The sequence below is a fragment of the Aulonocara stuartgranti genome, assembly GCF_965226115.1.
Source record: "Aulonocara stuartgranti genome assembly, chromosome: 5".
NCBI classification, from domain to species: domain Eukaryota; kingdom Metazoa; phylum Chordata; class Actinopteri; order Cichliformes; family Cichlidae; genus Aulonocara; species Aulonocara stuartgranti.
Genome location: NC_138943.1, coordinates 20,329,818 through 20,355,445, shown reverse-complemented (window position 1 = coordinate 20,355,445; position 25,628 = coordinate 20,329,818). Strand labels below are relative to the sequence as shown.

The 25,628-nt window shown below is 43.5% G+C and overlaps 1 protein-coding gene across 4 annotated transcripts; it reads right to left on the bottom strand.

The window, feature by feature from the left end:
• Window positions 1–49: 49 nt before the first annotated feature.
• crocc (ciliary rootlet coiled-coil, rootletin) lies at window positions 50–24,417 on the bottom strand. Of its 4 annotated transcripts, none has more exons than XM_082534487.1 (37): window positions 24,105–24,417; window positions 19,553–19,679; window positions 19,334–19,476; window positions 17,887–18,078; window positions 17,729–17,806; window positions 17,545–17,636; window positions 15,085–15,250; window positions 14,878–14,984; window positions 14,563–14,790; window positions 14,252–14,342; window positions 14,086–14,172; window positions 13,816–14,001; window positions 13,369–13,568; window positions 13,076–13,258; window positions 12,615–12,759; window positions 11,668–11,814; window positions 11,169–11,399; window positions 9,905–10,098; window positions 9,698–9,825; window positions 9,435–9,604; window positions 9,165–9,344; window positions 8,830–8,964; window positions 8,572–8,715; window positions 7,988–8,226; window positions 7,745–7,904; window positions 7,475–7,642; window positions 6,948–7,371; window positions 6,516–6,679; window positions 6,295–6,415; window positions 5,922–6,085; window positions 5,308–5,523; window positions 4,346–4,570; window positions 4,117–4,266; window positions 3,782–3,982; window positions 3,080–3,211; window positions 1,640–1,813; window positions 50–275 (listed from the first exon to the last, which is right to left on the bottom strand). In XM_082534487.1, the coding sequence occupies exons 1-37, from the start codon at window positions 24,213–24,215 to the stop codon at window positions 177–179; spliced, it is 6,102 nt and encodes a 2,033-aa protein (XP_082390613.1). In that variant the 5' UTR covers window positions 24,216–24,417; the 3' UTR covers window positions 50–176. The 4 variants fall into 4 exon arrangements, with proteins under 4 accessions (XP_082390613.1, XP_082390615.1, XP_082390616.1 ...); XM_082534489.1 differs by having other exon boundaries at window positions 24,194–24,414; XM_082534490.1 differs by lacking the exon at window positions 24,105–24,417 and adding an exon at window positions 23,789–23,886.
• Between the last annotated feature and the right edge of the window lie 1,211 nt (window positions 24,418–25,628).

The window sequence follows — 25,628 nt, the reverse complement described above, 5'->3', positions numbered from 1 at the left end:
CACCTATTCTCTCTTGAGTCAAAATGAAAAAAACAAACAAACACAAGGCTTCAAAATTACAATAGTGTTCATTCAGTGTCACAAAATAAAACATCTTTGAAACAGTACAGTAACCGTGGAGTAGCGTTGTTGCTATGAGACATTCAAGATGGAGTTTCCTGCTGGTGTTTCTGGTTTCAAGCTGCGTCTCGGTTCCCTGCCGACACCACGGAGGACGGGAGAGACGGCTGCCGCCTCTTCATCTCCTGCTGAAGCTGCTCCTTTAGAGTAGACACCTGCAGTAATGATAAAGGTGACAACAAACAAGTTAAACATGTAATTTTTAAATCTGATGACATGATTCAATTTTAAATCCAGTCCGCAGGTTACAGATGTGGACAGAAGAGTGGGATTTTGAAGGCAGTAACAAAAGGCTGGAAAATTAAGTGATGCTAAAAACAAACAGCTGGAGGAACTTGTTTGCAGCTGATTAGGTTAATTAGTAACAGATTATTAATGTGACTGGATATAAAAAGAGCGTTTCAGAAGTGAAGATGGGCAGAGGTTCACCAGTCTGCAAATGCATGTAATGCAAATGTGATGTTCCTCAACATAAACCTTCAAATATCATCTGTGGCACATAATATCATCAAAACATTTGAAGAATCTGGAGGAATCAAAACTGATCAAAACTTCAAAACTGATTCAGTCATTGAAATCACTCCATGGGCTCAGGAACACTTGCACACCAGAAAGGCTGCTCAGGAAGTGATGCACCTGTATCACCAATACAGGTTCTGTATTTAATTACTTACTTTTTAATTTAATTTAACTTAACTTACTGAGTATAGTGCAAAAAATGACACATAAACTATATGTTTTCTCCTTGTTTTGAAGTCGTGTGGTGCTGGGAAACAAAAACGTCCCTCCGATGCTTTAAACATAAAATAGCGTGCCTGTTTTTAAAAACTAAGAAGCAGAAATTACAGATATTTGTACTTTTGTTACTTCCCACCTCAACATACTAATGATCGCATTGTTCCATCTGTGTTTGCACAACATTTTAAGATGAAGTTTTGTTGAAAAAAAATCCAAGCACCATCATTTTATTAGTTTTTTTTTCCTGTAAAAAACAATGAGACTGATTAAGCAGTTGTGCTGAAGCAACATTATTGATGTTGAAAGAAACACAGATGTGTCTGTGCCACAGATATGATCCATCATATCTATTATACTCAATGAAACTTGGATCCAGCTAAGTAACATTTGGAGTTTGCATGTTCTCCCCATGTTTGCGTGGGTTCCCTCCGGGTACTTCGGCTTCTTCCCACCGTCCAAAGACATGCAGTTTGTGGGGATAAGTTAATTGACTAATCTAAACTGCCCATAGGTTTGAGTGCGAATGGTTGTCTGTCTCTGTGTATTAGCCCTGTGACAGATTGGCGACCTGTCCAGGGTGTACCCCGCCTCTCGCCCTATGACGGCTGGGATAGGCTCCAGCGCCCCCCACGACCCTGATAAGCGAAAGCGGATGGATGGATTATATATATATTCTGAACAACTTTGTTAAAAGCAACAGAAACACCAGCATCAGGTGTGTCTACAGGTGAACTTGGTAAAAAAGAGAAAAAAAGCTTTTAACACAGCACAATGTGAGCACCTGCTCCTCCAGCCCTTTGACTCTGTGCCGGTGAGCGCGCTCTCTAGTGCCCAGCGTCCGTTCGATATCCCGAAAGCTCGTCCTCAGCCTCTCCGCCTCCCGCTGGGCCTCCTCGCGCTGCCTCACCAAACTCTCGCACAAACTGTGAGACTGCTCCATCTCAGCCAGCTGAGTCTACTCATGAAACACACACACACACACACACACACACACACACACACACACACACACACACACACACACACACACACACACACACACACACGGGAAGACAACCAAATGTAAAAGGAGAGGAACATCTGGAGGTAAGCCAACACGACTGGAGTTTTATGGATGGAGTTACAACAGAGTAAAAAAAAAAATTAATAATAATAATAATAAAGCATATCGTTTGGAGCGCTGCAGCGAGCCTGTCTAAGAACATGTAAAACAGCTGTCCAACAAGGTCAACTACAAGCTGTGTGTCATTTGCAAGACAAAATGCGGGAAAAGTGAATCATCCTAATGAAAGAAGACGTCACATAGTCTAATAAAGTCACGTCCAAATCTGATTCCAGATCTGTGAACTAGAAAAAGTAAATTCAAAGAAATGAAATTATCTGGTATCTAGTGACACCTGGGACTTTTAAAGTCCTCCACCAAATCAGTGATGGTTCACGCAAACAAACCTGCAGCAGGAATCAGGTCACACAACACAAAGTGTTTTCCTCTTTTTAAGACTTCAGCAATCGAAGAATACGCAACAAAAAAAAGACTCCAAACACGGCCGTTAGCCTCACAGTCTTTAAAACTCTGCAGCGAACGTTAAAGCTTTGGGATTTACTGCGACGGTTAAAGCACATTTCTGCAGCTTGGGAAAAGTTTGGCTTGAATGAGGAGAAAAGAGGAGAAGTCTGAAATGTTAAACCGGCCTGAAATAAACAACTTTAATGAGCGTTTCAAAATTCCTCCAAAACCCACTGCAGCTTAATTTATTTGCTTGTTTTTGGCATGTCTGTGGTAAATAGAAAAACATAGTTAAGACTTTAGCATCATTAAAATGAAGCTTTCCCAAAACTATCTCATGTCTTTGGTCCAGTCGTTTGGTTATCTGTGAAAATTACTCAGATGTCACTTTATGAACTTAAACTTTACAATATAACATTAAAACTAATCTTGTTTTTTACATCCACGGGAAAAATGTAGATTATTACACATTTATGTCACCTTGCATGTTAAAAAAATCATTTTAAAGTCTTTTTAAGCTCATTGCTCAAGTCGAGAACTCAGGTTTATTTTGTCACTGTGAAACATCTGCTTGGCTTTCTTCTCGCCCGCTCTTTCTGCACAAACCCTCACTTCCAGTAGACGTATCCAGCCACAGCTAAGTAAACAAAATCTTTCAGCAGGATTCGGCAGCAGTTTGGTCGTCTTTTGCCTCCATCAGCGGCCGTTCCCTACCTGCAGCATCAGTATCTGCTGCTGTGCTTCCTGCAGCTCCTGCTCGGCTGTGTTTAGAGAGCGATCCAGGCGACTCTTCTCTGCAGACAGCCGCATCGTGCCCTCCTCAGACTTCAGCTTCTGACGTTCAACCTGATGAAAAATGTAACCATGGACATGTAACAACAGCGAAGCAAGCCGTTCAAAACAGGGACGCGAGCTGGTGTGGTGGTGTGGTGACTAAAACACTCATCCAAGATGGTGAACACAGTATGTGAGCGGTGTTTTTGTGCAGTTCTATAGTTTAAGAGACAAAGGAAACACTTTATATGTGTATAAATGTCATATCTTATTCAGAATTTCTGGAAACATTTATTTAAATGAAGGGAAGTAAATATTAAATATTTATTAGAATACTAAAAGAATCAACTTCTCATGTTTTTATAATGATTTATATAAATGATATCATACAATTAGAATTTGCTTGGAGGCAATTTTGTAGAGGAGCTCGTACTTATCCGACGTTTTTAACATTTTATTTCTCTCAGGCTGTTTTGATATTTTATTTAAAAGTAATTTTAATGCATCAGCGTGTGTGGTGTAGCTATAAGGCTCTGCAGGTCATTTTGAATCTTAACTGGCATATAAATCTAATATCTTTAATGTCAGATGGTCACAAAGAAAACAAACAAAGAAACAAACACGTGTTGACACAGCGCTGACCTTGTCCAGTGTGTTTCTCAGTGCGTTCTTGTCTTTCTCCAGCCTCACAGCCTGCCTCTCTGCATCTTTTTTCTCCGTCTCCAGCATGGCGACTGCTCTTTGCAGCGCACGTAGCCGCTCCTCCACAGCGGCCCGCTCTGTCTGAGCCGACTGGGCGCTGCGCTGAGCCTCCGCAAGACTGGCTGAGCGCTGTCGCAGAGCCTGACGGAGGAAGACAGAAATCTATCAAGAACACCGGCCTGAGTTCAGCATTGTGCAGAATCTACTCTTTTACAGCTTCAGATCGGAAGCCCTGCAGGTGGACGAGCGTCTCTGGCGATCTGTTTGTCTCTAACCTCCTGAGCGCTCTTCAGCTCAGACTCTACTTCTTCTCGCCGCAGCTCACTCTCGGTCAGCTCGGTCTGCAGGCTCTGCACGCGCTCAGTGAGGGTGGCCGTGTTTCTCCTCGCCTCAGCTAATGACGCTCGGGATGCATCCATTTGTTCCTTAACGGCATAGAATAATTCTCACGTCAACATTCACATCTGAGCCACGCTGTTTGAAGCCCTTTGTTTTCTCTCTCACCTGCAGGAGCCTTCTGTCCTGTTCAGCCATGCTGAGCGTCTTCTGCAGGGCAGCCATACGACCCTGCGTGCTGCTCTGAAGGGCCGCCGCCTCCTGAATCGTCTGGTTGAGAGAAGTGATTTTTTCTCTGAGTAAAGTTTCACCTTCTTGAGATTTGAGCAGAGTCTGGCTCAGCATCTCCACCTCTCTCTGCAGCAGAGCTACGCGGGCTTCTCCTTCAGTAACCTGCAATTAGTACAAAACCAGTTTATTTCAGGCCAAAACAAAAAAAACTGTTTTTCTTTTAATCAAATTGAGATTTCAGTGCTGCTTTTTGTCAAATGTAGTGCAGCGACCAGGACCGCAACTATAAAGTGCAGCTGCTGCATAATGCTTTTATTTTAGTGAATAATCACTACAACTAATAATGTTTCCTTGGAAACAGAAACCAGGAGTGAGTGGTGGATTAACTGAAACTATTTTTCACATATCCACGGTGCGACAGAGCAGAGGCTGCCCCCCACAGCAAAGCTTTTTATCTCAAGGACATCAGCCCCGGCAGATCTCACCTGATGTCGACTATGGTTGAGGAGACAGAGCAGCACTGTTTCTAAGATTTCTTGGTGCGCTTTCTGCAAAATCTGTTAATCTAAATCCATCTTATATCTCTTATATTTAGTTAATGGGACTTTTATGAATTCAAGGTAACTTTTACTGACGCTGATTGCTTTGTTTCTTTAGATTTTAAGTTTTTAATTCTGATGTTTTTGTATTTAAGTCGTTGCTTTATTTGTATATGTAAACACTATAGTGTACATCAGTCTGGCTAAATGGCAGACTATAAGAATAAATAATAGCCTTAAATCATAATTAAATGTTCACCAGCTGATCAGTGACATTAAATCTCCTGTATTAGAAGGAAATTCTCAGGCCCAACTAATCGCATTAAGCTGATCATGAGTCATAAATAAACAGCTCTGTACCCGTTTGACGAGAGAGTCGCGGCGCTCCTGGGAGGCCTGACTCTCAGCCTCTCGGTCTCCCAGGCTCAGCTTGAGTCTCTGCAGCTCCCCCTCCAGACTGCGCCTCCCCAGCTCCACCCTGGTGGCGCGAGCTTCAGCTGCCTCTAGCGCCTCCCGCAGGCGCTTCCTCTCCACCTCCAGGCGGATCTCGGCAGCACGCTGCTTATTTAACTGATCCTGCAGAGATGGATGGAGGAGAAGGGTCATATTAAGTCTACGTTCACTTATGTTTGAACAGACAATTAGAAACAGAGAGGAGCCACAGCTCAACAATCTCCTTGTCTTCTCAATACGTTTGTTCTAAAAAATACAACAGATAAAAGATTCACTCAGTAGCACACACAGCCCAGAAGGTGAATCATTTTGAAAGGTGCTGGCATTAAAAACAAACATATGGAGAGCTGGCAGGGGACTCCACAGGTGGTGCAACACTGAGTGTGCGCCAGCATCTGTTGTTATTACATTTGTCGACAGTGCACGCTTCCCGTTATTGTCCTTCTGTTGCGCTACCATATGTTGACTGTAGCCGAGCTGGGATCACTGCTGTGTGAGTGACAACACAAAACATGGAGTACCTGTATGTGCTTCTTATCCGTCTCAGAGGCCTGCAGCGCTCGCTCTAAATCCTTCACCCGGTCGCTGAGAGCTCGCCGCTCTCTGTCTCCTCTCCTCACCGCCTCTTCTTGCTGCTGGAGCAAAATCTGGGTGGTGGTGAGGCGCTCATCCAGTCCACGCTTCCCTATAATGAGACATCCAAACAACACAGCCTGCAGTAGATTATCGGACTTAATTTTAATTCTACTCAGAAATGGGTTTTGGGCAGCTTGCCTTCATTGTGCAGATGAAGGTTATTTCAGAGTTTTGAAAGCGGACTGTTGAAAGCGAAAAGTTTCCCTGAGCTCATCTAAAATCTCCTTCTTTCTAAACAACTTGGGTAAACTCTCTAACCTTCTTGGTACTCCTGCATGGAGTACTGCAGCTGAGTGAGTCGACTCATAGCAGAGTCCCGCTCCACCTTCAGCTCCTCCAGCTCCCGCTGCACGGCCCCCAGCTGACAATGGACATCATCCTTCAAAATTAGCAATAAACAAAGACTTGAGCTACACAAACAAAGAGATTATCCTCGAGTTATTATGTACTGTCATTTTCGTGCCGCGCAGCCCCGTTACCCTCTCTTTCTGTGCATCACGCAGCTCCTGGAGGAAGTCTCTGAGACCGCTTCGCACAGTCTCGGAGTCCAGCTCTGACTGAAGAAGAGGCACCGGTGTATCCCCTCTCTCAGGAGATACAGCGCCTGAGCCCAAAGTATTGTCAGGGGTGCTTCCTCGAATTTCTGTACAGGAGAAACAGAAAGATGTTACGCTGAGATAGCTGAAGGAGTGAAGGAGGGTTCTTATAATGCTACAGAGACAAGACCAGCAAAAAGTAATTCCTCATGTTATTCGTTATGAGTGTCAGCAAGCAGTAATTTTTTTCTATAATTATGCTAAATTTTGAAGAGTCTTGGAGTCATTTTTTATCAGAGTGATGAAACATCCTGTCTCAGAGCTAAATACACTTTGCAACAATAATGAAACAAAGGCCTCGTGTTTGCTTCTCACCTTTAGGAGGCGACAGCGAGGAGCGCAGAGGTGAGACGCTGTGGTGGCGTGACATGCTGCCAGGTGATGTGGAGCTCCCTCCTGGGCTCCTCCCCCTGGGTCCTCTGCCACTCGCTCCAATGCCCAGCGTCCGCGTCAGCGCCGACTGCAGGCTGCTCAGACGAAACTCCAGGTCCCTCCTCGTGGCTTCGGCTCGGGTCAGCTCCGACTCAGTGGCGGCGAGCCGGCCCTGCGCCTCGCTCAGCTGCAGGCTGCAGTGAGCGGCGGAGTCCTGGGCCGTCTGAGCACGCAGGGACAAGTTCTTAGCTTCGTCCTGAAGCTTCTTCTCGCAGCTTCGAGCCTCCTGCAGCTGAGCGGTCAGCTCTCTCTCGCAGCTGCGCCAGCCCGACTCAGACTCAAGCAGACGCTTCTGAGTCATGGAAAGCTGCATTAACATAAAAAAAAAGACAGAAGAGACAGCAGTGACACACTGAAGACAGCAAGATTAACAAAGAGCTGGAAATTTCTTCACTTTGCTCCACTCTCACTTCTTTCTTGAGGGACTCTCTGGCTGTTTCGGCTTCAGCCAGCTTCTGTTTGAGGGTGAAAACCTCTTTTCCTCTCTCCTCGTCTCTTTGCTCCTCCAGCGACAGGCGAGTCTGCAGCTCTGCCACCTCCCTCTCCTTCTGCTCCTTCTCTCCATCCAGGACCTTCAGCTGGAGCCAGACAAAAGGAAAATTTACATTTAGAGGCAAAACTGTGTGCAACATATTTCCCAGGTTCTGCTCAGATGTGAGAGAGATGACTGCATGCCTGACCTGTCTGCGGAGCTCCTGCAGCTCTCGCCGAGCCTCCAGTCGTGATCTCTCAACTTCTCTCAGGCAGCTCCGCAGCTCTGTCACCTCCTTCTGAGTGGAAGACAAATTCTCCTCCAGCACAGACAGCTTTTGCTCCTTCTCCTCACATTGTCGCTTCACACTAACAAAACACACACACACTGCTTACACATCTCATCTACTCTGTGTCTCTGTCCCTGGTTACTTTGCCAATCTCATGCATACCTGATCCTTTCAGTTTCTGCACTTCGCAGAGTTTCTCTCAGGTAAGTATTTGATTGGCTGAGAGCCTCTCTCTCCTTGGTGACATCACTGAAGCCACGGCGCAGCTCTGTGCCCTCTCTCCTGTAGCTCTCTGCTGAGTCCTGAGTTTGGTTCAGGCGGCGTTCAGTCTCCAACAAGTCCCGCCTCAGCTGGTCTCGGCTCTCCTCTGTGGCTGCGAGGGCGGCTCTGCACTGCTCCAGCTGGTGGGTGAAAATCAGATGAAATGAGGTCACTGGACAGAACATTTGTTTGTTTCCAGCATGAAAACAAATTAATTAAACTGTTTTATGTTTTCATATTTGACCTCTGCCCATATCTACAACCTTCCACAGATGCAAAAAAGTTGTAAACACTGATGGTCAGTGGCAGATTCTCCTCTCTTTGATGTTCTTCTTATAGCAATTTATTTTCTAACTTCTTGTTTCTCAAATCCGTTCAAATGTGGGCCATCAAGTCATGGTTCGACACATCAGTGGAAACCAGGTATATGTTGGGATGTTGGTATCTGATATTATGCATTTTGGCTCTTGTAGAGGATGATCTACCTCTTTGAGAGCGATGTCAGCACGCGAGCGGAGATCACTACATGTCTCTTGTAGACTGTGGAGCTCCCTCTCACGAGCGGAGGCTGCATCCTCCAGCTGAGAGCGAAGCTCCAGCACCTCGCTGGTCAGAGCGCCGACTCTGATCTGAGGAAAACAAACAGGGTGATGCTGTAGTTAATCTTTCATTCGTGCCTCGACAACAGCAACAAAATACAAATCAGGAGAGGAAGTGAAACCCTCCACGTTTCCTCCCGTCACCTGTTCCTGCTCTTTGTAATGAGCTGCTTCTCTGGCCACTCGCTCGGTCTCGAGGGCTGCAGCTGACAGTTCAGCCTGCAGGCTGGAAACCCGCTCAGACAAAACCGTCTTCTCTGCTTCCTTCAAGGAAAGAGCCTGGGAGGACAGAAAATGTCTGGTTAACACTAAAACAAAGTTTAAAAAGGGGGGAAGGAACAGCCTGAGCCATGCTGGCATTTCTAACAAAGACATTATTTTAAGAAATCTGTTTTAAACCAAAGATTTAAATGACACATGCTATCTGATGAATAAATACAGCTCTAGACGCTGAATAGTTTCACAGGCTGGGATCAGACCTGTTGTTTCTCCGTCTCAGCCTGGAGGAGACACTGATCTCTATCGTGCTGCAGAGTCCGCATTTCATCCTGCAGCTCCTCTTTTTCTCTCTTTGCTCTGCTGAGCTGATCCTCCATCTCCTGTCTGAGCTTTCTCAGCGTGACCTCATGCTCCATCAGCAAGCTGTGCCGCACAACTTCCTGCAAAACACCATGATGACATTCATCCAAGTGTAAAAACATTCATACAAATACCATTTAAACTAACAGTGATCCACTGAACCCACTCACCTTTTCTGAGACCAGTCTCTCCACCTCCTCCTGATGCTCAGAGGAGGCCTTGCGCAAGGCCTGCTGCGCCTCCAGCTGTGCCGCATTTAAAGTCTGACTCAGAGTCTGCTTCTCCCGCTCAGCCTGGGCCAACGCAATCTCCCCGTCTGAGCGAACGCGCCTTAGTTCAGCTGGAAATCACAATCAGGAAAACAAATACAACGCTTTCCTGTTATTGACCAACTTTTATTATCTTTAATTATAAAAAACACGTCTCCTCTCACCTGCAGCCGTCTCACAGCGGACTCTGAGGGTTTGGTTCTCTGTCTCCAGCTGCTCTCTGCGAGTTTCCACCTGAACGAGCTGCTGCTGCACTTCGAACAGGCTGGTCTCCAGGGACTCACGCTCCGACCTGCAGGTTACAACCACAACTTACACACACGTGCACTGAGCACTTTTGAGTAATTAACCAAGTCTGAAACCAAACATACCTGAAAGCAGCCAGTTCCTCAGACAGCATGGCGTTCTCCCTCTCAGATGCTGTCAGCTGAACCACGAGGGCCGCTTTGTCCCGGGCCAGCTCTGCCTGACTGCGGCCGACCTCCTCCAAGGCCACCTCGTTCCTCTGGCCTTCTCCTCTAGCGAGACTTAACTCAGAACCCAAAGAGGTCACCTCGCCACAAAGCTGTCGAGTACAAAATGATGAGGTCAGTTAAGTGACCTCTGTGAGCCAAAAGCTCAGACTTCAGAGTCCTATAAACACCCAGTTTCTGTTATGTCAGTTATAAGAGATGTACTTGTCACTGTCATTTAAGGCCCACAGCTCTCTTTGCAAAGTTCAGCCAATCAGAGAACGGCTTTCAAAAGCCTTAAAAAGAGAGGAGCTGAAACACCTTCATACTGTTATATCAGACAGCTTCATGGTTTATATCAAGGCCCACTTTTATTTATAATTAGTGTGAAGTACATGATGATTCAAAAACAGAAAAGGTACTGCATGTCACAGTGTCGTATGTGAGCGGTCTCTCATCAACCTTGCAAAAACCAACCTGCACACACCGGACACACGTCTCTCCTCTGCTGCGTTCTTCTGGGTTTCAAAGTTTAACCAACAGTTTGTCTGATTTAAAAACTTTCCTTTCCTTTTTTAAATGTGTTTTTAAAATAACTGAGGCGAGAAATCAGCCATGTGGTCGTATTATCTGCCTTTATTTTTGGGTCATTCAAAATAACGCTTTAGGCCCATGTTGCAAACAACATGGGCCAAAATGGGTGTTTTAAATATTTTAAATTCGTCTTTTGGGGTTTATAAAAATGAACAGTCATAGTTAAAATGCCAGATTTTGAATTCTGTTTGCTTCGACTGCTTTTTCACCAAGCTTTGGTAATAGACCGGTGTTTTCCAAACAGGAAATATCTTCCAGTGTTCTCTTATTTACAAGACAATGTGCACAGGAATGCAACATCCATCATTCAAGGCACTGGTAAAAATAAATCATTGAAATGGGTATATATTTGTTTTTTGTTAAGTTGCCTAATAATTATGCACAGTAATAGTCACCTGCACACACAGATATCCCCCTAAAATAGCTAAAACTAAAAACAAACTAAAAACTACTTCCAAAAACATTCAGCTTTGATATTAATGAGTTTTTTGGGTTCATTGAGAACATGGTTGTTGTTCAATAATAAAATTATCCCTCAAAAATACAACTTGCCTAATAATTCTGCACTCCCTGTAATGTGTAGTTGTACCTGGGTGACTTTCTCCTGCAGCTTAAGTCTCTCAGCCCTGAGACTCTGGAGCTCAACCTCGATCCCCACACGGCTTAGCTCGGCGTCCTGCAGCGACTGCTGCAGTGTGATGCGGGCGGACTCCAGCTCGAGCCTGTCCTGCTCCAGCCGGACCAGCTCATCTCTGATGGTCAGCTTTTCCTGCTCAGCGTCGCGTTTCTGAGTCTGCAGGAAGGCTTTCTCCTCCTCGAGCTTAGACACAGAGGTGAGAGCAAGTCACATTAAAGGCCTGAAAACCTCTTAAAATCTAGAACAGGTTTGTTTATTTTACTCGGCTGGGATGGAAAAGGGTGATGACGCACACCAATCACAGTTTTGCAACACCTGAATTTGAATCTAACTACATTACTCTGTTTACACTGGCATTAACTCTCGTCCACAGAGACACAAGAGTATTTCATATCAAATGGGCTTGAAACTACATATGTGGAGGTTTTAAATAGCACTGCAGCTCCCTTACCTTGAGGATGTAGGTGTTCAGGGCTGCTTTGTCCTGTGCCAGACCCTCGTTCATGCTGCCCATCTTTGCCAGAGAGTCTCTGAGAGCTGCATCCTCAGACTGGAGCTTGTTAAGCAGCAGACAGAGCTCCGTGTTTTTGCTCTCAGCCTGGAGGGAAGAATCACAGTCAAACAGGTGCTATTTGTTTAAGCAGTCGGGCTATTGCACCACAAGTTTATCTGAAAGTTTTCAAGAATAACTGAATAGAATGTCTGACTAAACTTAAAAACATAAAGTCTTCTGAGTTTTAGTTACATCAGACAGCTCACGTGGAGGCAGGAGCTCCAGAGGAGTGCTGCTTCATGACAAACTATTCAAAAAGCTGAAATCTGTGTCACAGACGACATGTACAGTCGTACAGTCAGCGCTTCGAAAGGGAAACTCCTAAAAATATATTTATGAGGTCAGCTGCAAAAATAATCGTATAACTCCCCCTTTTGGTGTTACAAAGCTGCTGTCTGAAGACGTGCAGCATCAGCTTTGGAGCTGAAAGCCGTAGACACTGCAGGTTGTTTAGTGGCCTTATTGCAAATGTATTTGTAGGATTTTCCTTTCCACAAAACACCAGAGGGAAAATATTTAAAATACTTGATTTACTGATATTTGCAACACACAGTCTAACATTACATTTAGCGCTGAAAGAAGCATGCTCTATTGTTTTTGGGACACTGCTACTAAATCTGCACCTTAATATCATGAACACTTCCACCACTCGTTTTGCCTTCATTAACTTTCTCGCATGAAAAACCTTGAAACTGACAACTGAATTTTAATGGACTAACTTTAATTTCATCTCAACAAATACATCCAAAACAAAAAAGTGGCAGAGTGTCGCTCCCTTGCACTCTGGCAGTACTCTAGTAGCGTTTCACCTCTGACAAATACACAGACTATTACTATTTTCTTACCCGAGCCAGCGCCTCAGACAGCTGTGTTTTTTCTTGCTCCAGCAGCTGCCTCTGAACCTCCCCCTGCTGGTGAGTCTCCCTCACTGCAGACAACTCGCCACGCTGAGCAGAGGCTCGACTCTCGCTCTGATCAAACTGCTTCTGTCTGTTTGAGGCAACACGTGTTGTTCACTGAAAATCAGGCAGGACTCTTGGTGTGTATCTGTTAGTGTGTGAAGCTTGTTGTTCTATTGCAGGAAGGGACGACTGGACAGCACAATAGTTGTGAACAGAGTCAAACTTTTACACAAAAGCTGTATATGAGATGTTGGGGCTGTACAGGGAGGAGTTTGTTAATGACTGAGATGCTTATGTAGAGGAAGCTGATGCAGATCTTTTGAATGGCACACTGTGAGCATGTGCAGCGTGTGGATTAGTGCCCACATCACATTCACTTAATCTCTACGAATTAGCCAGCTTACACCCTCAGCGTCTCTGCCTTCGCCCGGTCTCTCTCCTGCACGGCAGCCTCCTTCTCCTCCCTCTCGTGGTCTCGCTCTCGCTGCACGGACGCCACGGTCAGCTGAAGCTTCTCGCAGTCCATCTGCAGGAGCTGGCTGCTGCTCTGCGCTGCCTGCACCGTCTTCTCCAGGTTCACCTTCTCGCTGCAACATTCACCACATGTGTGTGTGTGCGTGTGAGAATATAATGCAGAGTTGAGGATAAATACACTGTTGGGTCTCGAGGCGAGTTTTGTAGGTGAAGTTTGGCAAACCTGGCCAGCGTGTCTCTCTCCTGCTTCACACGGTCCCGTTCTCGCAGCGCGGCCTCTCTCTCTCTCTGAGCGGCGTCCCTCTCCCGCTGCAGAGTTTGGCTTCTCTGTTCTGCGTCTCTTTTAGCCGACTCGGACTCAGAAAGCTGTTTTCGTAACTGCTGCACAGACGACTGAGCAGAGAGCAGACGGCTTCGAACATCCTGCAAACACAACCGGACAAGTGGAGGGAATGATGATGACGGTGTTACAAGGATACAGCACCTACAACATGAAAGATTTTAAAGTCTCACCACAGATTTTAGCACTTAATGTCTGAGCTTCATTGATTTTTAAGTCGTTTAGCTTGTCTTAAACATCCAGAAAAGGGGGGCAAATAAAATCGGTGACCTCTGTCAGAGAGTTCCATGTTTGTGTGTGGTCCTTTGTGTTTGTAGATTAACATGTCACCTGCAGCTGGAGTGTCTTGTTTGTGACTGCAGAGCGGAGAGCAGACAGCGCTGCCTCTGGGAGAGGAGACAGCGAGGAGGGTCGAGTGGGAGAGGACGGCCTTCGAGGGAAAGAGTCACGAATCCCAGCCCCAGAATTGTCCTGATCTGCTTCTGACGATGACGATTCTCCGTCTGCTGAAACCGTCTGTAAACGCAGGTTAAAATGAAGCCCTTCCATCTGGGTTCCCACTGAGAAATCAGCTGATGTAAAAATGTGTGTGTTGTTTACCTGAGCGATGTCCCGCAGTGTGTCTAACAGCGTCTCAGTGTGAGTCCTCATCATCTGCATGTCAGTCTCATCACTGCCGCTCTGCTCCTGAAGGGAAATGATTCACATGAAGCACATGAAGCAGACCAGTATGAAACCATTATGGCCTCCGTGACTGGTGTCTCACCTCGAGCTTCCTCGTTAGTGTCGCAATTTCTCTGTCACGCTCTTCAATTTGTCCCTTTAGTCTCTCCCCTTCTCGCACCAAATCGGACAACCTGAGAACGAAAACAGACAATATGAAATTAAACTCACACGGACGGTAAAAAGGACCTTTAGTTTTGCACTTTGAGTCAGTTCTTGTTGTTTTAAATGAAAAGTGCTGGAAGTCTTCCTGCTGTTACACAATGGGGACTTTTACTAGCTCCTCCTGTTGGACAGCTCGATTAAAAACAACTTATACGACTGTAAGCCTGCAGGACGGCTCGGCACCCTGACCTGACGTTGAGCTCGCTTCTCTCTGCGTCCATCCTGCTCTGAAAGCTCATCATCTCTGCCACTCGACCTCTCAGCTGCTGCTCCAGCTGAACCCTCAGAGCTTTCTCCTGCTCCAGAGCCACAACTGCTCCTCCCTCCCGACTTTGCAGCGTGGCACACAGACCGGCCCAGGACACCTGAGCAGAGTGGGACGTCCGAGCCAGCTCATTACGCATATCTGACAGGTCCCTGCGGGAGATTGGAGAGAGGCGGGAAGGAGTGAGAGACAAAACACGAGTCAAAAGATAAAATAAGACTGAGGAGAACAAAGTTTACCTTTCAGTGGCGCTCTTCATTTCGCAGACATGCCTCCTGAACCCGACCACTTGTCGCCACAGTGTCAGCAGTCGGCTGTGCTCGCTGCTGAAGTAGCTGTGGAAAGACTGAACAGGAGGCCAAAGGAAATTAAAACGAGTAATGATTATTCTGAATTTAGACTTTCCTGAATTTCCTTTTAATATTTAAGAAGCATCCCTCTCCCACCTCTTCTTCTCTCCTCCAGTCAGACTCCTTTTGCTCTAGCTCCTCTCTGGCTTTTGTCCAATCAGCAGTGAGCCTGCGGATATCCTGGCTGAGAGCCTCGTTGGCCAAACCAGCCTGCTCCAACTGCTCTCTCAGCATTGCATTCACTGCAGACAGACTGCTGCTCCTGAAGTCACAACATGGAAACACTCAAATATAACACACGCAGTTCAGGCTGAAGCTGTTTACAAAGAAAGTGGTTAAATAAAACGCAAAGGAGAAGATTGATCAGGCCTGCAGATGTTTGGTATAATACATGACTGAATTCATGAAATCCTCCTTAACTAGAGTCTGCGTGGTTTTAAAAAAAGGCTGCTCACTCTCATATTCCCTATGTTTTTGGTGTAAAAGTTAAAGTCAAATTACAACGGAGCACAATCACAGATGAGCTCATGACTCATTTCTGTAAAAATAGTTTTGGCTGCATGTGCAAAAATGTCTCACAAAAATCTTCAGTCCCTAAATAAAAAGAATTAAAAATAATAACTCAGTGGACTAACTGGCCAACAGCTTATGTTGGCAGTTAGATAACTATTCATATCTGCTATACATAGGCCATGAAAATACGCTGTTCCTGCATGAGTGCAATACCATCTATATCAATTCTGTCCATCGAACCTTACAATAACAAAACAAAACAAGAATAAGTTGATTAAATTCATTTTTAAAGACTGTTGCATATGTAAAATTAAAGTAATAAATCCATATACATTTATTTGCAGCTTCAAAGGGAGCTATCATAGTGTGATGTTCCCAAAAGCAGAATTTGATCTCAGAGGACGACCTTGCTGAATTTAAGTTTTTTAAATAAACTGCCGGTGCTCAAGTTGCACTGAGAGCATTGTAAAGTCAGTGCAACCCTAGCTGTGGTTCAGGAGGTTCAACTAATAATTGGAAGGCAAGATGTGGGCAAGATGATGAAATGAACCGAAAACTGTCCTGGATACAGCCACTGAAGTGTGAGTGTGATAGAGACAACACGCTTGAAGTGCACAAAATAAAGCACTGTATGAATGCTTGTGGTAAACAGACTTATACAGTCGTCTTCTGCTCATACTACTCAAAGTGCTGCTACATCATAGGCCACACTTACATTAATAAAGCTTTTTGTCCCGCTCTCTTAAACACTTTTTAACAATCACACAGACACACACAGTGCCTCTATAGTGCAGCAGTCTCTGGTTTGATCCCAGCAGGAGTCACAAGTCATTTTGGGTTAAGGACAGGCGTCTGGTGTAACAAATCTGCCTAATGAGACACGCGTAGAAACCTGCTAAGCTGCTTCCTTGTGAATAAAGGAGCAGACAAAAGTAGCTTTACCTAGCAGGCACACTAATTTAGACACATTTCAACACTGGGACTGAACCCTGACCCTCTGATTAGCAGACATCTCACTCTATCCCCACAACCACAGCTGTCATAAATGTGGGTCACAGTGTAAATGTGTTATTTAAATACCAGTTAAATAATTTCCTCTTAGACTTTGCTAAAAAAAAAAATAAATAAATTTAAAAAAAAAGTTTGACATAAAAAAATGGTGTTAGTGCAGGTTTTAATGTTTCTGTTTCTATTTATGGGCTACGTGCCACAATTCTTTACAATGACACTTATTAAACCACTGCTAGCTGTTTTAACAAATTAAAGGCCAATTTCCAACCTAACTTTTATCTTTAAAACTCTTGAAATAGTAGTTGTAAAACAGCTAACTGATCATCTGCAGAGGAATGGCTTATTTGAAGAGTTCCTGACAGGTTTCAGAGCTCGTCAGCTTTAGTGGAGGTTACAAATGATTCTGATTTGACATCTTAATATTGTACATCATTTTACTACAGAGATTAAAGCACGCTGTAGGTATTACAGGTACTGTGCTGAGGTGGTTTGAATCATATCTATCTCATAGACTCCAATTTGTTCATGTAAATGGTCCTCTTCACACCCTAAGGTTAATTATGGAGTTCCACAGGGTTCAGTGCTAGGACCAATTCTGTTTACATTATACATGCTTCCCTTAGGCAAGGTATAGCATACATTTTCACTGATATGCAGATGACACACAATTTTATCTATCCATGAAGCCAGATAACACACACCAATTAGTTAAACTGTGTGAATGTCTTAAAGGAGCAAAGATCTGGATGACCTCTTCTGCTTGTAATTTCAGATAAAACTGAGGTTATTGTACTCAACCCTAATAATTTTAAAAGCATGGTGTCTAACCAGATGTTTACTCTGGTTGATTGTTGGGTTTTTCTCTCTAATATTGCAGGATCTTTACCTTTTTCTGATTTGGCACTATATAAATAATATTGAATTTTCTCTGAGTTATCTCTGGTTTGTCTGCACTGATACTTTTCAACAGTCTGAGGACGTTACAGGTTTACAGCTAAATCATTTTATGTCTCTTCTCTCATGATGCATCACCTTTGTTGTTCCTCCTCCAGACGGATTAAAGCATCCTCCAGGTTGCTGCTTGCTTCATCTTGATGGCGACCATTCGATGTTTCGCTGTGACCCTAAAATCAAAAGATGACCATGGACATATTATTTTTAACCTGTGCATAAAAATCGGCTTCCTTATGTTTACAGTAAACTCGAGGTCGCCTACACTGTTTTTCTCCAACTCAGATGACTTCTCCTGCAGCGCCTGATCCAGATCACCACACCTCTTTTTATACTGAAGCACCTGAAGGAGCAGGAAATAACACCAGTAGTCAAACCTCATCAATAACAACTTAACAGAAGAGGGAAATAAAACAGACGCACCTTGGCCTGCAACTTCTGCACAAGCTGCGCCTGCCTCTGCTGCCCCTCCTGGTATGCGGTGAGTTTGCGCTTGTAGGCCGCCTGTTCCTCGTCCAGCCGCCTGCGCAAATCCACATTCTGCTGAGCCAGGCTGCGTGACTCTGGTGAATCGTGGTCTTCGTCCCCTGTTTCAAAACGCAGCGCCTGCTCCAGCTGTGGTTTTAATGAAAGGTAAGAGGCAAGGGGTCGGGTTTAATTTCACACTTCTTCACGACAGATCTGCATGGCACTGCCAAGTTTGGACTGCATCCAAAAATACCTATATACATGTTCTCAATGAGCTAAGTACTTGAGATGGGAACTATTTTCCAGACTTTAAAACAGAATTTCCCCAAACCATCTCACCATTTAACAGCTGTTCTGGACAGCTTGTGCGTACACTGATGGCACTGGTACAAAACACATCCTGATCATTTCCTGTGAAACCTCACATGAATGCATAAAATGAAGGAAAATACTACATTTAAACTACATAAATGGAGGTCATAGTACTTAAGAAATACTAACTTTGTTTTCAGCCACATCTTTCTTTCTATGCTGTATAGATGTTCACTCTTAAATGAAACTCTTCACAAGAAGGTTTGTGGATTATTTTGTGTAACCTGATCGTGACATCTGGACAGAGGCACATCTGCTGAGTTTATAAATCATTTTTTGGCACTTTGAACAGCACAGGGTGAGCGCCATTTAGTTCCGTTATATTTAAGAGAAAGCTGACTCACATACTAACATATATTCCAGCTGCTCAGTACTACAGAGTGTCTGTATCCCAAAGCGGAGACCAGTTATTACTTTAAATACACTTTTGAAATGAGTCCATTAAGTTATAAAAGGTGGACACTCTCCTTTAAATTGGTTGTTTTATGTGTGACATTAAAGCAGCAGGCATCTCAACAGCCTACAAGAGTAAAATATACATATATAAATTTATTTATTCTTTAAAGAGAAAAGATTCCTTTGGACGATCTCCGGCACAGTTTCTTCGTGCTTTAGGAAGCAGGCTGCAGTTATTCCTTTTGTAATGTTCAACCCACCCCAAATGAGCTGTAGCACCCAACTCACCCACCCACCCAACACTGCATCTCCCCTCGCCATTGAAGCCCCTGTTTACAGTCACCCAGGGTGACAGACGCCATGGCAACATTCCACTTCAGTTGATTCCAGCCCCCATCACCTGGGAGACGAGCAAATCTCAGACAAAGGAAGGACCCAAAAAAACACATAAATGAGGAAAAGGGAATGTGGCACGGTCCTCAGCTTTAAATGTGTGTAAAGCCAGAGCACCTGAAGAGTGTTTGAACTTGTCGCAAGAGATTAACAGGCTATAATGATTCCATCCACCTCTCAACCTATTCTACCAAAATGACCACTAAGTGCTGTTTGCAGGCATCCTGGAGACTTGCCTTACCCTCTCACTGATTGCACCGTACTTGATGGCGAGCTCGTCTCGGTCGGCTCTGCTGTGTGCCAGCAGGTCCTCCAACCTCGCCAGTTCCCCCTGCAGTACTCGGTTCTCCTCCTGGAGGGACATGACCGAGGACATGGCCCCTGCTGCTCAAAGAAAGGCCAAAGTCAGGCAAAGACGGCACTGAGTTGATGTGAAGGAGAGAGGACTGTGGCAACTCACCGTTGTCGCTGAGGTTCTTTGTCACAATCTCTCGCACTCGTGCTGGCAGACATGTAGGGGGGGCATCAGGTGAAGGACCCCGGACTGTCAGCCTCTTCTCCTCAGACAGAACGCTCTCCTCCAGCCTCTGGTGGAGGAGGACAGGCGCAGCCGTTTTTATTTAGTTTGTGACGTTTAGAGAAAGATCAGCAACACAGAGCTGAGAAACTATGAAATAAGGCTGTAAACACAGAAAATCCCAACACATGACAGAAACCGAGTGATCACAATAATGTGTCTGAAAAGTGCCACAAACCCAACGGTGCCACGACAGGCACAGGACCACGACTGCTGCGCAATAGATACACAAAACTGCTCCCAAACAGAAACAAGCGCATGCACACCCCAGATGAGCCGCTATTATTTGCCCCACACCTGTGTCATTTAATGAAATGATCAAGTGAGCTGGAGCGGGCCCGGCGAGCCTCACCTGGATCACAGACTCCAGTTTACTGCTGGAGTCGCTTTCTGCGGAGTTTTCCGCAGCGCTCATCGCACCGGCAGGTATTTAAAATCCTCCGGGTAACAGGATTAACTCCGAATAAATGCTACGTCTTCACGGTGTCAGCGATGGTCTGTTGCTTTGCAGCAGGAGCGGGGAAATGAAACAGTTGTGAGCCTTAGCTGCTTATTTGGTATGAGCCGACAAAGTTTAGTCGCAGAGGAGCAGTGCGCGTCCGTCCCGTCGCCTCCTCCTCCTCTTCCTCCGGGAGGCAGAGATTGAGGACAGCAGGATTAGCAGGTTTTAAAATGCACACCCCCACCTCCTCCACCACACTCCCACTTCTCACATTCAGAGCCCTCCACACGTCACTGATATCCAGCTACTCTCGAGCCTCGCAGTTGAGAGAAGATACCGAACAATTAACCTGATTTTTGTGACGTCAGTATGTTAATATTGATTCAGATAGTTACGGCACTCCTGAGCCCACCGAGAGAAGCAGCAGATATCTTTAAACTCCTTTACGGCGTCGTGCCAAAAAGTGATCATCTGCCAAAAACACAGACCGTCTGTTACAACTGACTTGTTGACCCAAAATCTGTGAAACATCTCTCATTTAGGTAACTTTTATGTAGCCTTTATTTATCCAGGTCAAAGGTCTCATTAAGACTAAAAGGTTATTTCAGAGTGACCTGTCCAAGATATGAGCCTTTCATAAATCAAGTTGACTACAGTCTATTTACCAACACAAGCAAAGAATGGACTTTACTAAAAAATAAAAAAAACAACAACCACAGAAACAGCAGCAATCACTTTTTGAATATGAGGGTTTAAAAATAAAAACAAACAAAAAACAACAGAGCATAAGCTTCTACCAAAGCGCTGGAGTTTACTCTCTAATTTCCTGTTTCGATTAAGCATAAGTAGTGGCAGTGCAGCAGTGCAGCTGTTACTGAGTGTTTTTAAGGATCTTTTTAAATTAATAACTAAAATAGAAATAATTAAAAATATCCTCCAGCTTAAGGGGTTAATTAAAAGTACAAAATTATTGCCAGTCAAAGAAGCAGTTATAACAAATAACATCTTGTCACTGCAATCATATTATTATTGTTATTATTATTATTATTATTATTATTATTATTATTATTATTATTATTATTAATCCAGATAATTTGTGCCACTTCTTAGTTTTAATGACACAAAAAGGATCAGATCTATCCATTTACACTTGTATTATATTTTTACGTGTTAAGTGCTCTGCACATGGATGTGTGTGTGTGACTTTTTTATGTCTTTGAAAAGTTGTGACTGTCACTTAAATGGTAGAATAAGGGTTTCATATTTTCCTCTGAAATGCAGTGAAGTAGTCTAAACATGACATAAAACATATTTAAGGTCAGTAGTTTTAAAAAAGTGTTTGGACAAGTCCAGACAAAACCAAATATGCTGCCTCAGTCAGTTTCAGTTTTCCTTTTAGTGCTGTTCAGTATTTTTGGTGTTAGGGTGATGACTGTCATCACAGTTTGGATCTGCTTCATGAAACTATGAATACGTGTTTGCAAAATCAAAAAAGGGAAGGTATAAAATGTTATCTTGATATAGCTTTACACTAGTGGGTTTGGGGTATTTCTTCATTTCTGAAGGGCAGGGGTACATCCAGAGGGGGCAGCATGACTGAATCTTACTGATACCCCCCTCCCACCAATGCAATCAGACTACAATACTGTAAAACCCACAGCGTGCACTGGATGAGAGCATGCACAGTTAGTACATTTACTAAAATACTTTACTAAAGTACCGTTTCACAGATCTACTTTATTTTATTTATTTTTTATTTATTTATTGTAGTCACTTGGATGAGTGACAAAACATTTCTCCCACTGAATACGTGGATTGTAACAACATTATGGTGTATCCACAGTTTTCTTCACTTTATTCATTTCTGATAAATATTTTCTGTGGGAAGGGTATTGTTCCTGCTCAGGAATTTTGGGGGAGCAAAGAGGTGACATCTTCTCCATTATTATATCTTTACATTCAAGCAGCTGTAATCGGAATAATTCACAAAATCACAAATATTTCGTATCTTTACACTTGACTTTGTTTTCTGCTTCTCCTTCTTCTTCTTTTAGCGTTTAAACATTTTTAATTTTAATACATTAGCAACTTTAGCACAAAGTTAAACAAAGCATCTGCTTTGTTGTTTGCTTTGTGACACAGGCATTGAAGATGACGGGGTGTGTGCTGCACTGTGTGGCGTTTGAATTGTCAAGGTTACAGACAAGAGGATCATTGTGTCAATACCAGACCCCCCACTCTGCCTTAACCCAGCTCTCCCGCTCACACTCCATTTGCATTTCTATGCTTCTGAGTACTTTCTCTTACAGTACACATTACCATCCCTCCACCCTATAACCCCTGAAACCACACAGGGCCCTGGGGGAGCGAGTACTACCAGATTAAATGTCCTTAAAAAGGCCCAATACAAAAGGACTTACAGGAATAAACATCAAAACTCAAAGTTATTACAGCTTTATTATTATTACAGGGATTTCCCCCCCAAGTTTCTGAGTTTTTCTATTTTCATCAAGTTAGATTTCAGAGTTGGTCTTTTTGTTTAGTTTAGCTTTTAGTAATTTGACTCTTACTTTTAATTTTGTACATTCATTATTATAATTTTAAGAGTATTTGATAGGGGCATGTTTTTCAGAAGTTCTGAATAGATGTTGCAATACAAACAGCACTTCCCAAAGGATGTTGATTTAGTGTGTTAGACATCCCAATGCTCAGTAGACTGTAATAACACGGTAATAACATTGTTCCAGATGGTTTTCCCCCTCAAAAAATCTCTAGCTTTGATTTTATTTCCTTTAATTAAAAAGTTATTTTGTTTTTTTAACAACAGTTTCATTGGACTGTAATGACTTTGGTGAATGCTGACTTAAATTTCTGAATGACTGAAATTTAAACTTACAGGAATAAACAACAAAACACTGATGTGTTGTGACATCATCAGTCATGCTGTCACGCCTGACACCCGTTCACCGACCACTTCATTAGGCACACCTTTTAAGGCAAATGTCTAATCAGCCCCATGAAAGTAATTCAGTTTATTGAGCCACATAGACACGGTCAAGACGACCTGCTGATGTTCAAACGTGGCATCAGAATGGGGAACAAAGGTGATTAAAGTGACTTTGGATGTGGCGACAGAAACTTTTGATCTCTTGGGATTTTCCCTTAAAACCATCTCTAGGATTTAAAAAGAGAAAATATCCAATGAGCAGCACTTCTCTGGGAGAAGATGCCTCATAGATGCCAGAGCTCGGAGGTGAATAACAGGAAGGCAACAGTACCTCCAATAACTACTTGTTCCAACCAAGACATGCAGAAGGAGACAGGAGACACTGCTGTCAGCTAAGATCACTAGGAATTAAAGCAGCTCTAAAGGCGGGGGTCCCGCACAAGCAGGGTGTACTAATAAAGTGGCTGGCGTAAAACCATAGTATTCTAATCTGAAATAAATGAAAGATTTTCATTTCCCAGGAACGAAAAGTTCAGTTTAAACTTATTCATATCTTTGGCGCCCCCTACTGGTGTGACAGGAAATAACTGGTACTGACTTCAGTGAAATTAAACCTTAAAAATCTGTCGGTCTGCGCAATTGTTCATCCTGAATCTCCAAATGCGAACACACCCCCAAACTGTCCGCTCTTCCCCACACGTTAAACAAACGGGACTTCTTCTGCACCGACCTTAAATCACTGATTTCCTGAGCAGATGCCTCTGCGCTTCTCGTTTATTATGTGCATATAAAGGAGAACACGGCCAAACGATTCATCGCCAACATCCTCTTTAAGCACAGAAACCACCGACATCCACAAAGACACGCCCAAGTTTTCAAAAGTCTGAGGAGTTGGAGGAGTTGGAGGAGGGAGATGGTTGCACGTTAAGCCGCGCAGCATCCAACCAAAATTAAACGGAGACTTTTTTCGCAACCCAACCATCAGAGGAGGAGATCGTGACTGCTGTGGAAACAAGAGGCTGAATATAAACACCATCTACACCTACATCATGTCGTGTTTGCTGCAGCTTTAGCAGTGAAAACATCCGCTTCCCTGTCTGATAAACATCTCTCCTCGGCTGCTCGTTCTGCTCACCGTTTTCCTGCCGTCTCTCCATTTCTCCTCTGCGTGGGCTTTTTACACAGCAAAAGCAGGCACGAAGCTCATCCCGGCACTTACAAACGGACCGTCGGCTCCCTGCACGCAGGGTCGCCTTGTTTCGAAATCTTCTCCATGCTTTTTCCGGGGAGGGACTTCCAGTTCATACAGATCAGCGGCGGGTCTATCATATGATCACACCGAGCTCCATAACGCGCTGGCATTTTGAATGAACGCTGTTATTCACTCAAATAAACGAGTATCTTAAAAAAAAGTGTGTGTATGTTTTAGTGTTTTATGTTTTAGTTTTTAGTGTTTTTTTAGTGTTTTATGTTTTAGTGATGCAGATGTTTATCGTTCAAATAATATCTAAAATCCGAGCATATACATTTATCCAAGGTTAAATGAAAGAATTTAACCACTTCATTATTTTATTTCAAAATATCTTATAAATAATCATTTTAAGTGAACAAAATAACACTTTTAACTATCTAAAATCCAGTCATATCATCATATCCAATGCTTAATTTAAAAAATGAATTAAATTAATATTTTTAAATAACCTCTCTTAAATAATCATCTCAAATGAACAAAATAATATGACATTTACTTTTTCAGTTCACATTTTTAATATCTAACATCCAATCATATCCATTTTCCCATATATTTAATAAAAACAATATTATTTTTAAATAAAATATTTAAAAAAAATTCAGTAACCAAAATGAGAGACATTTATCTTTTAAAAGCATCAAAATAATATCTAACATCCAATCCATCCATTCATCGACTTTTTAATAACAAAAATAAATACATATAAAATAACAAGCAGCTGGACAGCGTAGTTACTGCACACCTTTGGAGCAGGAGTTGCAAGTTCGATTCCTGCATGCCGGTGGTATCCAGTAAGGGTCCTGGCTGCCCCCCCCCCCCCCATGCTAAAACCAACCCCTGACATGTGTTGTGCCAAACTGTATTAATGAACTGATATTAGACACCTGTAGTCTAGTAAATAAATCCCGATCACACTTACTTCACAGGAAACGTTAAATGTCTAAATGTTTTTCAGCTGAATCTGTTTCAGTTTGGTGTCTGTAAGGTTTGGTGCATGTTTTTTTTTCCTTCCCATCATTCTGACACAAGTTAATCTTGGCTTCATCCATCTAGTGATTTATCCATTTTCAGCACTGTGCGGGCTCTTTTATGCGTTTTCTGGTAAAGTCTTATCTGTCCTTCCTGCTCTCGAGTGTAAACAGTGGTTTGGAGCTTAATGTAAATCCTCTGTTTACATACATGAAAGCGCTTCTTGATTGTAGACCTTGAAAATTATACAACTATCCCTAACCCTGACAGTGGTCTCGACTTCATCGATAAAGCACCTTCCTACTGTACTTGTTTACCCAAAGCACTTTATACAGCATGTGTCATTCAC